Here is a 14,206-nt window from a genome sequence, read left to right on the forward strand (position 1 = left end):
GCATTTAGAGTCTTAATTCTTTTACGAGTGTACTGGTTGTAATCAGGGGTGGTGGGGATTCCAAAGATTGACTTTCTGTGCTCTAATAGCTAAGAGCATCTGCTTTTCTTTGCTGAGCTTACTGAAGTTTGGAGCAGGCATGTGGTTTCATGTGTCTGCTTCAAGACACAGGATCTGCTCTTGCTTGAAGGGGTCATGTGAATTGAGTTTGGTTATCACAGCTCATTTCAAGCTTGTTCATTGGACAGGTACCTTGGGCTGCATTTATGATGGTCAAGGATTGAGTAAGCTCACAGACTGGTCAGTCTTCCAACAATAGCAGTAGTGGCCTGATAACAGGGCCTGGAGAGGCATGGACAGCATTTACTGCTGTCCTCTTTCCCCTGAACAGGTCGATAGGTTCCTTTTACAAACCTGTCTTTTTAACACTCATCATATGGCCTAAATTCATATGAAGCCTTTTTATTAATTAAAGGTTAATCAGTAAGAGACTAAACCAGTGTAAAGCAGTTTAGATAGCTGGATCACAGGAAGAGAGAAATGAATTTTGTTTTGAAGTCATGGTTAATCCTGTTACTACTAGTAGTAGATTTTAGTATCACTGTGAACCTGAATATGCATTTGTATTCTGTTTTTTGAACGTGTGCTTGAAAATGGAACACAAAGTTCTGCAATCTACATGCAATTGTTAAATACCAGTAGGAGTAACTGTAGCTAAGCACATTTTTTTCTCTATGTTTGGGTGATGTCTTGAAAAAGGATCTCCTGGATATCTCTGGGGAGATTCGTAATAAAACTTGTGTGCCATTAGGCAGCCTTCTTCTCCATGTTATCAGGATATTGACTTGGCATCCAAAAAAAGTCACCTGATTCATATGTCTTATAAGTGACTAAAGCTATGTGCTATTTTTCTAATTGTATGGTACATGGGAGAAATGGCATTTTTTTGTCATTATTTTTCCTTCAGCATGGAAGACTGTGTAGTGGAGATCACATCTTGAAAATTGGTGATACAGACCTAGCTGGAATGAGCAGTGAGCAGGTGGCACAAGTTTTAAGGCAGTGTGGAAATAGAGTAAAATTGGTAATTGCAAGAGGTCCTGTTGAGGAGCCCCTTCTACCAGCAGTTCCTCCAGGAACACCAGTACCCACCTCTACACCAGAGAAACAGGTAAGCAACAGTGAACATATGTAACCCATTGCAAACTTCCTTTCTTTTTAACTGCTCTTTGAGTGTCTTTTGTGTTTATGTTCTCAGAAGCTAGGATTTTCTTCCCCAGTAGCGCAATTCTGGGAGAATTTAAATGTAATGAGTCCACAGTGCAAGGAACTGTATTCTTGAAGACTTTTGGGATTAAGGTTTAGGACTTCAATAAGTATAATCTGATTAACAACTTTTTCTGAGTTGCTTGTAAGAGTATGTTATTACATTGGGACAACTGAAGCAATGCTGTCTTTTCTTCAGGACTGAGCTAGTTGAGTCTTTAGCATCTCTCTGTCTGCCTTTTTTCTGTATAATTTAATCTGTTCATCAGAACTTTTCTCCCTGTGCCAGGCAGCACACAAATGCTAATCCTTTCCTACATCACCTGTCACTGCTCATTTGCTAGATATTTTCTAAAAAAAGTAAGCCAGCTCCTGCCCTTACTCCCCTGCTGATGATTGTACTTTGTATCTTTACTCCTCTACAACTGTCATCCACTTAAAAAATGCTGTAAATATTATCATGACTTGTCAGCTCAAAACCTCTACAAAATAGGTAATTTGCATGTTTGTAACAAAGTCTGGTTTCATGGGATTCAGAAACAGTACTGTTTTGCCACATATTGCTATGACCAGATACATTTAAATGTAAATATATCAAGTAAATTAATGAGAGAAGAAAAGGTTTGTTGTTTTTGAGCCTAGCCTTAGATAGAATTTTTTGTTTTACTTTTTCCTGTTGTTTTTCTGGACATTTTCTTCAGTTCCAATGTGGATTGAGTCAAGTCACATATGAAGAAAAGTCCTTGCTATTTATGCATGGATATTAAGTTACAATTTAGATGGTGTTACCATCATTTTGTCTCTGTCCTTTGTAGTGATATCTGTGAAAAATTAACATATATTCATCCCCTGATTTGTGGCTATAAAGTAAAGAAAGTTAATTTTAACATGGGTATTTCTGAGCATCAAAGATAAGAGACAAATTAGTACTTTTGTGTCTTTACAGCTCAGAGATATAAAACCTTTCTGCATTTTAGGTAAAGAGATTAATATTTAGCGCTAGTATTACTTGTCTGAAATGCATCTCTCAAAATAAAAGCTGAATTTGATAATTTGATCTGTGCATTATTTCTGCAGTATTTGCCTTTTTGAGGTTATATGACGCAATGTTAGAAGATGTGTCTGCTGCTGCAGAATATATGCGATTTCTAATACAGACAAAATAGCTTAAAGAAGCAAAGGGGCACAATTTGAGGTGTTTGCCAGCTTCCCAATTTCCATACTTTTCAAAACCTTTTTCTTGGTACTTCTTTCCTGGCAGGATGCAGGCTATTTTTAAACTGCTCCTGCCTACATAAAGTCACATTCTTGGAAGAAGCACCCCTGTTAGCAGTCATGCAAAACTCATTGATTTGGGTCTGGAGTGAAGATGATGATTCAAACAGCTTGACTTTTAGTTTCTTCCTATCAGATGCGGTGTAGGTGAAGTCTTCATGATGCTCTTAAAACTATTATTGGGACCAGATTGGCTTTGCAAAATGGGCACTTCTTGTCATGTTACCTGCAGGTGTCTGTCTTGTATAAATTCAGGAGGCTATAGGAATTTGATCTTTTTTTAGTGGCATTACTTGTGGCCAAAATAATTAATCATCAATGAGAGGTATGATTAATACGTTAGAAGTTTATTTTTTTTTCTTGTGTTCAGTTTGGTTTCTGGTGGAGTTGCTTGGATAAAGAGCTCAAGTCAGATTTGCTTGGAAAGTAGCATCATAGCTCTCCTGAAATCTTTTTGGTGCATAGTTTTTTTTTGGTGCATAGTTACCTTGTCAAACTGGCTTTAGTTAATATCTGCCTGGTTATATGCCATATTGGCACTTAAAAAAAATCAGCTGTTATTTGGCATGCAGAAGGGGTAGAATAAAAACTTTTAATACAAACCCCCATTGTTAAAATAGGATTTTAATACGTATTCCACTTTCATTAATAACAAGTAATTAAATAGACCCAAAATCCATTGGTACTGAAATTCAGAGAGTTATAGGAGGTGTTAATGAAGACTGTAATTATTTACCTAGCTGGAAATATAATTATTATGTGCTAAAATGAAATTTTTAAGCCTTTCAAAAGCAAGAAATATAATTGCCCGACCTGTGATAGTTTTTAGCATATTTTAAATTTGCAAGTTTTAAAAAGACACCTATAGTTAATGAATAGAAATTTAGACAAGTAGAATAGAAAATACAATTTGGGTGGTTTTTTTGCTTCTTTTCAAAAACACAGCAGTCTAAAGCTAGTTCTGAGGAGATCCCAGAAAATCAGCAAGCTACATATTCATATACATATATATGTAACTTGCGGTACAAGAAATTAATTGTTCAATTTGTGCAAATTTTACCAATCATTTTATTAATTAAATAATGATTTGATAAGGTGAAGGCAACATCCCAGAGCAGTGGGGTGAAGGAGGATATGACCTGCCCTGCATTGCTTTACCGTGAGGAATGTTACCTACCTCTTGCTTGACAGATGAACAGCAAATAAGAACAGAAGCAAATTTCATACTTCATTTTTTGTGGTTTTATCTAATTTTATGTGCTACTGACATTAAAGAATGTGGTGAATCTTTAAAGAAAAAGAGCTTCCTTTCTAATCCCCCTTTTCTTTTTAGGACGATGCCTCTGTTGATAGGTGTGAGGATGGGGAGAAATTCAATGTTGAACTCACTAAAAACAACCAGGGCTTAGGAATAACTATTGCTGGTTACATTGGAGACAAGACATCAGGTAATTGTTGATTCCTGCACTTTTTTATGCAGTCTGTTGCATACTATGGTATATGTGCATCAAAGACTTAATTTTGATATAACTTCTCTAAAAGAACCCTTAACCATTTAAAATCTATTTGAAGTTTGAAAAGGAAAAAGAATGGTTTTCATTATGTAAAAAGGATGTTCAGAATAGAAGCAATTGATATTATTAAAAAATCCCACCTCAGTATTTTTAAATCTCTTTTTATCTTCACTTTTGGTAGTTGCATGTTTTTGAAAAACAATGGTAAAATAGTTTGAGCCCTTTCTGTTAGAGGTAGCCTTCTTACAAGGCAACACAGTAGCATTCTGATTAGTTTTTAGAGATTATTATTAATTTTTAAACAATGTGCATAATGCTGCTTGCACATCACAAATTCTTTACTGACTTCCAAATGTAATAAATGTTTCTTCAGCTGTGTGCTGTGGCAGACAATAAATAAGTTTATTTAAAGAAATAAATGCAGAAATGTTCATGGACAGTTGCTTATTTTTACTTTGTAATTTCTACCACATTTTTCACAAAAATAATCCAGAACTCTCTTAGACTGCCTTGGGGGAAATTTGGCAAATTCAGTAATGCTGGGAAGGGATGTCTTTTGAATGTGTCATAAAGCTTCTCAAAGAGCTGTTGCTTTGATTTGTATATTGTTTGAAAAATGCATGGATAGGTACATTCCATATTTTTGGCAGTTCTAGATATACTTTTTTGGATCAGAGATAACTGGACTTCCACGGGCCCAGACAGTCAGAGTTCACTAAAGTCCACTCTTTAGCAACTTCCAGTTGAATTTCAAAGGACAAATTAATATGTAGAACCTGTATAGATCTGAGAGCACATTTTGACTGATTTGGTGTTTGGGTGTCATTGGTCTTCAGTTTAAAATGACTGTGCTGCATGTAGCTATGTTAGAGAATATCTGTGTCTCAGGAACTAGTTAGGTAGCTCAGTTTTGTGGCATAAGAGCTGTGGAACAACTTGGCTGTCAGAGAAGGACCAATAAAGCTACTGGACAACAAATAACATTTCTGTATTTTTTATAAGTGACAAATAACTAAATAACTTGCCATGTTATCTTACAGCTGTTACAGGATATAAGAATGCTTGGAAGTTAGGAGGACCAGCCATGTAATTATGCACAAAGCCTGGGCAAACAAAAACCCACCTCAACTCCCCCCCCAAAAAAAACCCCAAAACCTGACAGAAATAGAGAGACTTGTCAATGAGGTGACTCGAATATATATGTAATCTTCTTTTTCCTAAGCTGGGTTGAGTCATTAACCCTCCTTCCTTATAACTTTTGTCATATTGAGGGCCAGTAAAAAGCTAGCTTGAGGTCTGCGAAGGGTGTGGCAGCTTTCAAAATACATTTTGTAGTGTATTACGTTCACATCTTATGTTCACAAGCATATTCATTTAACAGAGTGGGAACGTTTGTTGAGAAAAAGTAGATGCTATTAAGATTTCTGATACCAGTGTTAAAGGCCTGAGACCGTCAGAGTGATTTCATGCCTGTTTATGCTGTTATTTTTCCTGATTTAATGTAAGCTGTGCAAAATGTGCATGTAGGAACTCCATATATTTGTATTTTATTGAGCTGTTGAAGTTGTTTCAAAGCAAGTGTGTTTTTCTTGAAATGTTTTCTTTTAGTAAAATGTCCCTTCTGCAGGTTTTTTTTCTGTGTATTATTTTCCTTTTGATTCAAAAGTAGTAACTACTTAGTAACTAAAATGTTTTTGATGGGTGTTTTTTTGTTTAATTTTCTTGTTCTGTTTGAGTTTTTAAAACTTTGTGACCTTTTTATCAAATAGTGATAACGGCAGTTAAAAATTGGTTCAAACATAAAGTTGTGTTCCTGTTCATTTATGATTTTATCAATATGGCAATCCAAACATGCATTTTCTTAAGCTCTTATTAGGTACATAGAAAATTCAGAAATTACCAGATTAGTGTACTCAAGCTGAATGTTCTGTCCAAATCTGGCAAAAGTCAGAAATATGTTTTTTGTCTATCCTGGTTTCAACATTTAGATTAAAGGAAGCTAGAATATTTCTTGTTTTGCATCAGGAATTGTGTATTTGGCATTGTAAGGTTTTGAATTAAATCTGATCCAATGCAGACAGACAATCTGGCTCATTGTTTAAGATGAAAATAATATATATGTTTTTCTTAAATCATTGCTTTCTTTATGATTCTTTTATTATCTTACTTAGGGATTGTTTTTTCTTTTTTATCCCCCTTTTTTGATTGGTGCCTTTAGTTGCATTATTTAAATTATTTCTTAATAAATCAGTTAATTTAATTTTCCCTGGTTTTTTCATCCCAGAACCTTCTGGTATCTTTGTGAAAAGCATTACAAAAGGCAGTGCTGTTGAACATGATGGCAGAATCCATGTGGGAGATCAAATTATAGCTGTAAGTAAATGCAGGATGAACTGAGATTGCTTGTATACAAGACTCTGCTTCTTTATGTTGCAAAGAAAAGCTCATGAAGTACTTGTTTAAAATACTCAGTATCAGTGTTGCAGTTCTGAGTCCTTTCCTGACAGAGTATCTCACCACAAGTTTTCTGATTATGCTACCTGCGTGTAACTTGTAATTCTTCAAAAAAATGTTGTATGTGAGACTATATCATTATATATACCCTCCTTATCAGTAGGAGGTTGGTAAGTGTGAAATTTCAAAGTCTGATTTAAATTGGGCAACTGTTTTCAAAATTATTTTAAGAAGTTGTGTCCAGAAGTTTTAGCTGTTCAGAGAAATAAGAACATATTTTCATCCATATGGTTGGTTTTGTGGTGGGAATTGGGTCCTGAATGCAGGGAGTGCATTTTGGTGTCTCTCATATGTCTGTCCTTGCATTTGTGTGAAAGCAGCTCTAAGAACAGGTTGTGGGCTCTCCAGAAGTGCCTGTGTGTTTGTTTGTGGAAGTACATATATTTTTTGTAATGATTTACATGCTGAGTACAAATGCCTAAAATGGATTGTTCCAAAGTTTGTTTTCTTCTTTTACTGCAGCTGCAGAAGGAGAAAACTATTTGAGTGATCTCAGACACTGAAGAGGAAAAAATGTTTTTTAAATATGGTTTAAGTGTGGAGGAAAAATTAAATAGTCACACCTGATTTTTAGTTACTTTAGAAGAATTTCAGAGAATGACAACAAATGACTAAGGGTCCAGGAGATTCACTCTTCATTTAGGAGGACTTAAAATAATGAAGGATGTGTTTTGTGTAGATAGGCAGAAACAAGTACAGGAGTCACAGAGAATTGTAAGAAGTATTTGAAAAATTTAAGGCACTGTTATGTAGATGTAGAAATAATAGAATATAATGGAGTTTGCAGGGAGAAGAAGAATAAAATATGGTGGGTGCTAGGTAGGGCTAATGGGATAGAATTGAGAAATGTCAAAGTTTTGAATTTCAGAAAAAACCCCGAGTTAATGAGATAATAAAATAATTTCAAACCGAGAAGGCCAAAATTTTATTCTTTAAACTCTTAAAATGATGAACCAGCGGTAATGTCTACTCGTTTGCAACAGTGTTCTGTTTGTAAATTGGAATTCATGGTGTTCATTGGTAGACTTCTCTGTATCTAAGTTTACTTGACGTCAGAATGACTGCACTCTGTAGGTCTTTCTGCCCTGTTGGATCGATGTGTGTCTCCTTGTTGTTTCTCCAGAACTCCTAGCCATGGCTGTGTTGTTTATTCACCTAGTATTATCCCTCAGAGGTAGGGATGGCTGAAGTGGTTGAGTGACAGGCTGTACAATATGCCCTGCACAGCACATGCTATATCCTCTCCCACCTTGCAGAGCTAGATCCGCCTGGCTACACCATGGTGGTTTCTCCTCCCCTCTTTGCTGTGTGCTGATTGTCACCTGGCTCTGGGCTACTCCAGTGGGTGTACTTAGCATATCCAGTTACATAAAACTGTAGAGGTTTTGTTCTTGCCCCTCCTCTTGCTTTTTGCTTAGTCTAACAAATTCTTAGAGCTCACTGCATTGTTTTGCCCTGAACTTTTTCTCTGTGGGTGAACTGAAAAGCTGCTTGATCCTGCAGGTGGATGGAACAAATCTTCAGGGTTTTACTAACCAGCAAGCAGTTGATGTTTTGCGGCACACGGGACAAACAGTTCGGCTCACTTTGATCAGAAGAGGTCTTAAGCAGGAAAATCGTATTCCACCCCAGGAAGACTTCAGTGCTCCTGTTGAGCAGGACTTACTATTCCAAACAAGGGATAGTACCACAGCCAAAGGTAATTAAACCTGGCTTTGCTGTTAAGTTGGCTTGAAACATTTTTCTTTTCAATTGCAAACTGTAAATAAAATGGGCCAGATTCATTCTGGGTAGCCATTACAGATGGTAATGGGTAGCTGCTGTACGTGAGGGTGGAGTTTTGTCTACAATGGTTTGATTAATCTTTTAGACATGGTGGTATTACTTGCTACATTTTCAAAGTGAGTGTTGGAAGTTCTTTCCTGCATTGCACTTCTGGCTGAATTGCTTCAAGCCTTTGATCCTGCAAATCTTTGAATGGTAAGAAGGCAGCAAATGTTTTATTCATACTCAAGAGTGAGAGCTGCATTCAAAAGCAATCAGAGAAAGATCCTCCTTGATGAGCGTAATCAATCTCATCCCCTTTTACTCTTGCCTGTTACAAGATAGAGGAATGAGAGGAGTAGCCTGTATTTAGGGGCTGATAGGATATTGAAAATGCATGTGTAAAATGTTCAGATGCCAAAGACCAGTAGTAATTTTGCTGCTGATGACTTGAGATTAGTGCAGCTTTATCTTACATACTCTGCACATATTTAAGTATACATGCCACGTCTTGAAAGTCGCTGTGTGTGAATGAAAGTTATCTATCTGCACCGGGGCTGGAAGCACAAAATAGCTGCTTGTGTTATAGTTTGATGTCAGTGAAAGTATGTCACAAGTAGTCAACAGAAGCCTAATCTCCGTCTTGCACAAGATTTTCGAAGACCTAGTAGCATCTTACCTGTATTTCATCCTCCCACTGCCACCATTAACAAGAGGTATAGGCCAGTGTTTAGGATGCTGTTTCTCCAGCCAACAAGTGTTCAAGACATCTGACAGGTCACAACAAACATAACAGAATTTAGTGGTAGGAGAGGTTTTCTGCATATGAAAAGTATGCCAGGTATGCAGGTCTCCAAGGCTGAAGCATTTTTGTTTTCAGTGTCAGCTTTCTGAATTGCACAAAGGAAAAAAAAAGAAATTAATACAGGAATGCTAAAGAATGTTATATTTAGATGTATTTTTAGTCAGTCATATAAATGCAGGTACTGATAGTTGTGGTGGGTTTTTTTGTTGGATTTTTTCATTGAACACACTGGAGAAAGCAATGCATTAACAGAAGACAATGTCTTTGAAATGTGATGTTTCTTCTGGACCATACATGCCAGATTTCATTTGCCAAATAAGAGTACTCTGATGTCCAGTGAAGGAGAGAGTTGGTGTCCCAGAGCATACCTGTGAGCTTGATAAGTATTATGACATATAAAATAGCTAAATAGCTGAAAAGATTTCTTCTTTTTTTCAGATAACAATGAAACAGAACAGGGATCCCCATCATTGCCATGCAGTGCCAGTGTGGTAAATATTGGAGATTACATGAAACAACAGGAAACAGGTTCTCAAGGTTTAATATTTTATTCTGTGAAAATGCCCTTCTATGTGCTTACACAAAGATCAGGTGTTTTGTGTGTCTTTCCATCTTCTGCAAGCTCTGTAGCTGAGGTAGAACTAGTAAGTCAAAATAGTCATACATTTAATCATGGGCTCTTAGTTGTAAATTTTGTAGGAACAGGACTACTATATGTGACTGAAAATAATTATATGCTGACGATATCATATGAAGCAGTCTGCTTTGGCTACTTGGTCAAACCTCTCCTTGTCTAGTTTTGCATATCTACTCTTAGTCTAGTCTAGAAAAAAAAGTTTCTTTCCCATTCCCTGTTATCTTTCCAGTTGTCTGCAGCTGTGCAGCTACATTCCAGCACTTCTGCATCTTCTGGTGAATTTCCTTTTCTCAAATTCTTGAGCTTACATTTCATTTAGTATTCTCTGGTAATGTCTGAAATTCAGTCAGTTCTGGTTTACTGATACTCTCCAAATTTTCCCATACTTTTTGTCAAAATTCCTATTTTCTGCTGTGTATGTTTTTCCTGTTTGATCTTCTAGACCACTGTTCAGCATTTTCAGAGGTCCTGTGTGATGATGTGTTTTTCAGATTTAGACATAACTTGATGTGTCAACTTGATGTGTAACATTTTCGTGCTTCCGAAGTAAAAGGAGGAACTGAAAAGTTCTGCAATATGTGTCTTTTCATAACTCATGCTTTCTGATTTTCTGGGATAGCTGAAGGAATTTCTTTTTAACTTCTTCCCTTTAGATACTGCTGTGTCTTGGCTTTGGGGAAAGTATTGTCCTCATTGAATACCATGCAACATCTGACTTTATACTTAGTAATGTCTCTGGGCAATGACTAGACTTAAAACACTGTCTGAGGCTCCTAGTCATTTTCTATTCTTACTAAAATCACTTTGAGATTTTGAGAACTTTGTAATGAAGATTCTTCTCCTTGCTTGTGATGAGCATTCAGATGTGAAGAGTTTATTTTGATACTGTAGACACAGCCTAGACCATGGACCTCGAGTATGTACGATCCTGTTAAACTTGCTGTGTTTGCTGGCTGCTGTATCTAAATACTGCTTTTTATTGGTTTCTGCCATACAGCCTAGACAATGTGAATGAGGGGGAAATGAGCACAAAGAAAGCATTTCTCTGTTTTTCAAACCTGCAAATAAACTTCAGTCAAATTAAGATTTGCCACAGTTTGCTACCTAGCCTGTCACTGTATCACTGTACTTCTCCTGCTTCCTTCCTTTCCAAGTTTGTAACTGTTCTTTAGCTATTAAAATAATTTTTAAGAAAGCAAAGAACTTGGACTTTTTGCATTCTGTTACTGACCTTTAGGGCTTACAGTTTCAGAAAGGCCTTTCACAGTTGTGCTCATGGTTTTAAAAATTAAAAAAAAATATCTCCAGATTGTGTTTTTTGGACATTCTCGGTAAAATACAGGGTCTGTCCCAAAGGATCAGTGTGCATTTTTAAGTATTTTAGCCATCCCCCTGAATTAATCTGATCAGCACACATGTAGTCTGATTTAACACAGGGCTTGAATACAATCTTTTCATTTCCTTTGTGCCTATTATCTTGAAAAATTGCAAATAGTTGACTCAACTCTGAGGCTAGTAGGTATCTTTTCTTCCCAGCCACCAAACTATTTGGCTGAATTTCACGTCTTTCAAAATACACAGTTAGTTTATCATGATTGGAATCTTTATACTGCTTTGCAAGTTTTTGCTGTGGTAACCCCAAGCTTGGTGAGACTAAACATGCCAAGTTTTTAATCATATTTAGGAGAGTTCTGGCATCATGGGAATGATTGTGTCATTGTGCATGTTCCATATACTTTATCAATTGTAGGAGTTGACTAGGTTTTTTAATTTTTTATCACAATAATCTTAAATATAAATTTTAGATTTCCAGCTAACTAGTACAGAAGAAGCAGCTGCAAAGATAAAGTGGCAGAGGATCATGGGTTCGAATTATGAAATAGTGGTAGGTAAATTTTGTTTACTCTTGTTAAATATGCATCTCTTTCATCTGTGCATCTATTATGTTGACAACATATGGATAGAAATATGTTTGTATTGCATTAGTTCCTTCATGTATGAAAATTACACATATGCTCCTTAGTATCTTGAGAAGATTATTCTAATTAGAGACCTTGAATATAGATATGTATTTTTCTGTATTTTATCAAAACCGTAGCAGACTTGTTAGATTACTGTGCCCATGACTATTGTTTCACTGATTTTCTAGCTTCAGGAGAATAAATGTGTTTAGAGAAAAAAGTATTTAATGTGAACTTCAAAGCTCACTTCATTAGCTAGGACTTGAACCTTCATTCTCATTCTGCATACTGAATAAATGATTTCACGTAATGATGTAAATGATGCATAGAACATGTACTGTAGATACAGAAGAAAAGTAATATCTCAGTTTAGGAGATAACATGTCACAGATGTAGTGTCTGCAGAAGTATGTATTATTAGATACATTATTGTCATAAGCAGTTTGCACTTGTGTATTGCGAAGTGGTGATCAACGAGTCAGTTTTTACCTGACTCCCCATTTTACATGATAGTACTTCTGGTTTCTCACTTCTGGAATTTTGACCTAATTGCATGTAAATTGAAGTGGAAAGTGACAGATCTGGCTGTAAATATGACAAATGTAACCATTTCTTCGTCTTATTTTAGGTGGCTGTGGTTAACAAATTTAGTGAAAGCAGTGGGTTAGGAATAAGCCTTGAAGCTACAGTGGGTCACCATTTTATCAGATCTATCTTACCTGAAGGGCCAGTTGGACGAAGCGGCAAGCTGTTCAGTGGAGATGAACTGCTAGAAGTAAGATAAAGTACTGCTTTTTCTTAGTCTGCATTCAGTAAGGTTTTTGAGCAGTAAGTTTCTTCTCATAGACTATGACCATGGGAGTGATGTATGCCTAACAGCATGCCAGTTAGTGGTTGAGTAGTCACTTCATATGTACTTACATATATTTGAGTACATGTGCTTACATACATTTCTTAACTGGTAGCTGATTTTTCAGTAGTCCAAGGTCTCTTGCATAGTCTAAGCTCAGCTGGCCAGTAAGCATCATGCAGCCACTTGCTTACCTACCGCACTCACCCCCAGTCTGCTAGGATGAGGAGGAGAATCAAAAGTAAAACCTTGTAAGTTGAGATAATGGCAGTTTAATAATTGAAACAAAGTGAAGTATAATAATAATAGTCATAGTAGAAAGGAGAAAAACCTTCAAGTGATGCACAATGGAAGTGTTCACCACCTGCTGACCAGTGCCAGACCCTGTCCCTGTGCTCTGATCAGTGCACTTTCCAGTTAACTCCCCAGTTATATACTGGGGACATGATGCTCTACGGTGTGGAATATTCCTTTGGCTCACTTATCCCAGCTGTGTTCCTTCATAGCTTTTTTTTTTTTCCTTTTTTGTACCTCCTCACTGGCAGAGCGTGAAACATCAAAAACTCCTTGTTTCAGCTTAGCAGCAGCCAAAACATTGGTGTGTTGTCTCATCCAAAACTGAATCCAAAACATACCACTGTGCAACTAGTGAGAATAAATTAACTCTATCCGAGCTGAAACCAAGACAGTCACCAAAAAAGAGTATGTAGCAAAAGTGCTAAGATTCAGTAGGATTATCCCAACTCAATGAAGGGACTAAACATCTAATTACTTTTCTAAAATATTCTTTTATAATTAAAATGTGAATTTGGTTTATATTAATTCAAGAAACATGAAGGTAGCGTGTATATGGTGTTTGTAGGGCAGTGCCATGCATTTTAAAAGACCATACATACATTTAGTTCAATATGTACCTTGGTACTGAGCACCAAATTGAGTAGAAATTAAGGGTTGGAAGTGTCTATTAGCATGGGGATTTTTGTTGCTATTATTTTACTTTTTTTTATGAGGTGATTAGTGAGTTGGGGTTTGCTTGGGTTTTTTTTTTACTCATTTTTGTTATTATGCTTAGAAATACACTATAGTTCTAATCAGTGTGTATTCTTTATTTATTGAGGTGAATGAGATCTCCCTGCTTGGAGAAAACCACAAGGATGTGGTCAGTATCTTGAAAGAGCTACCTATTAAGGTGACAATGGTGTGCTGTCGTCCAATAGCTCCACCTGTTACTCAACCAGAAATACTGGAGAGTCTAAGCCTATCTGAGGTTCAGCTCACAGAAAAGGTATTTTGTCTTTAAACAACCACTAAAAATGACAGTTTCCTTGAGAAAAAAAAAAGTTGAAGTTCTTCTATATGATTAGAAATATATTTTAATATGTTTGGAATTGGAGCCAGTCTAATAGGAATCAGCAAATAATGTTTATATGCTACTTTTAGGTCTTCAGAAGATATGAATCCTGGCTGGTCATAGGCAAAAATATTCTAGGATGTGGGGCTATGTCTCTAAGTACTGTACTTCTTGTTCTGTAGGCAAGATATAGGAGTGTAGCAAATTGAACATGGGTTCTTTAGAATCTGAATGTATTTAATCTAGTTTTGAACTTTGCTAACTGGGTT

General features: G+C 36.4%; 1 protein-coding gene across 15 annotated transcripts in view; it reads left to right on the plus strand.

Annotated features, from left to right (window-relative positions):
- The window catches only part of MPDZ (multiple PDZ domain crumbs cell polarity complex component), a 94,760-nt gene that overhangs the window by 21,359 nt on the left and 59,195 nt on the right, over positions 1–14,206 (plus strand). For 13 of the 15 annotated variants that reach the window (XR_004061515.1, XR_004061516.1, XM_030969366.1 and 10 more), the window contains 8 exons: positions 968–1,171; positions 3,875–3,989; positions 6,340–6,428; positions 8,073–8,268; positions 9,577–9,675; positions 11,581–11,660; positions 12,365–12,511; positions 13,704–13,871. Coding sequence is in view for 13 of the 15 variants with exons in the window: in XM_030969366.1 (XP_030825226.1) it covers positions 968–1,171; positions 3,875–3,989; positions 6,340–6,428; positions 8,073–8,268; positions 9,577–9,675; positions 11,581–11,660; positions 12,365–12,511; positions 13,704–13,871 (1,098 nt within the window). In the remaining 2 variants the exon portion in view is untranslated. The remainder of the gene's footprint in view (positions 1–967; positions 1,172–3,874; positions 3,990–6,339; positions 6,429–8,072; positions 8,269–9,576; positions 9,676–11,580; positions 11,661–12,364; positions 12,512–13,703; positions 13,872–14,206) is intronic. The other 2 variants (XM_030969369.1, XM_030969375.1) reach the window with 1 other exon arrangement.

The sequence above is a fragment of the Camarhynchus parvulus genome, chromosome Z (assembly GCF_901933205.1).
Source record: "Camarhynchus parvulus chromosome Z, STF_HiC, whole genome shotgun sequence".
Taxonomy (NCBI): Eukaryota; Metazoa; Chordata; class Aves; order Passeriformes; family Thraupidae; genus Camarhynchus; species Camarhynchus parvulus.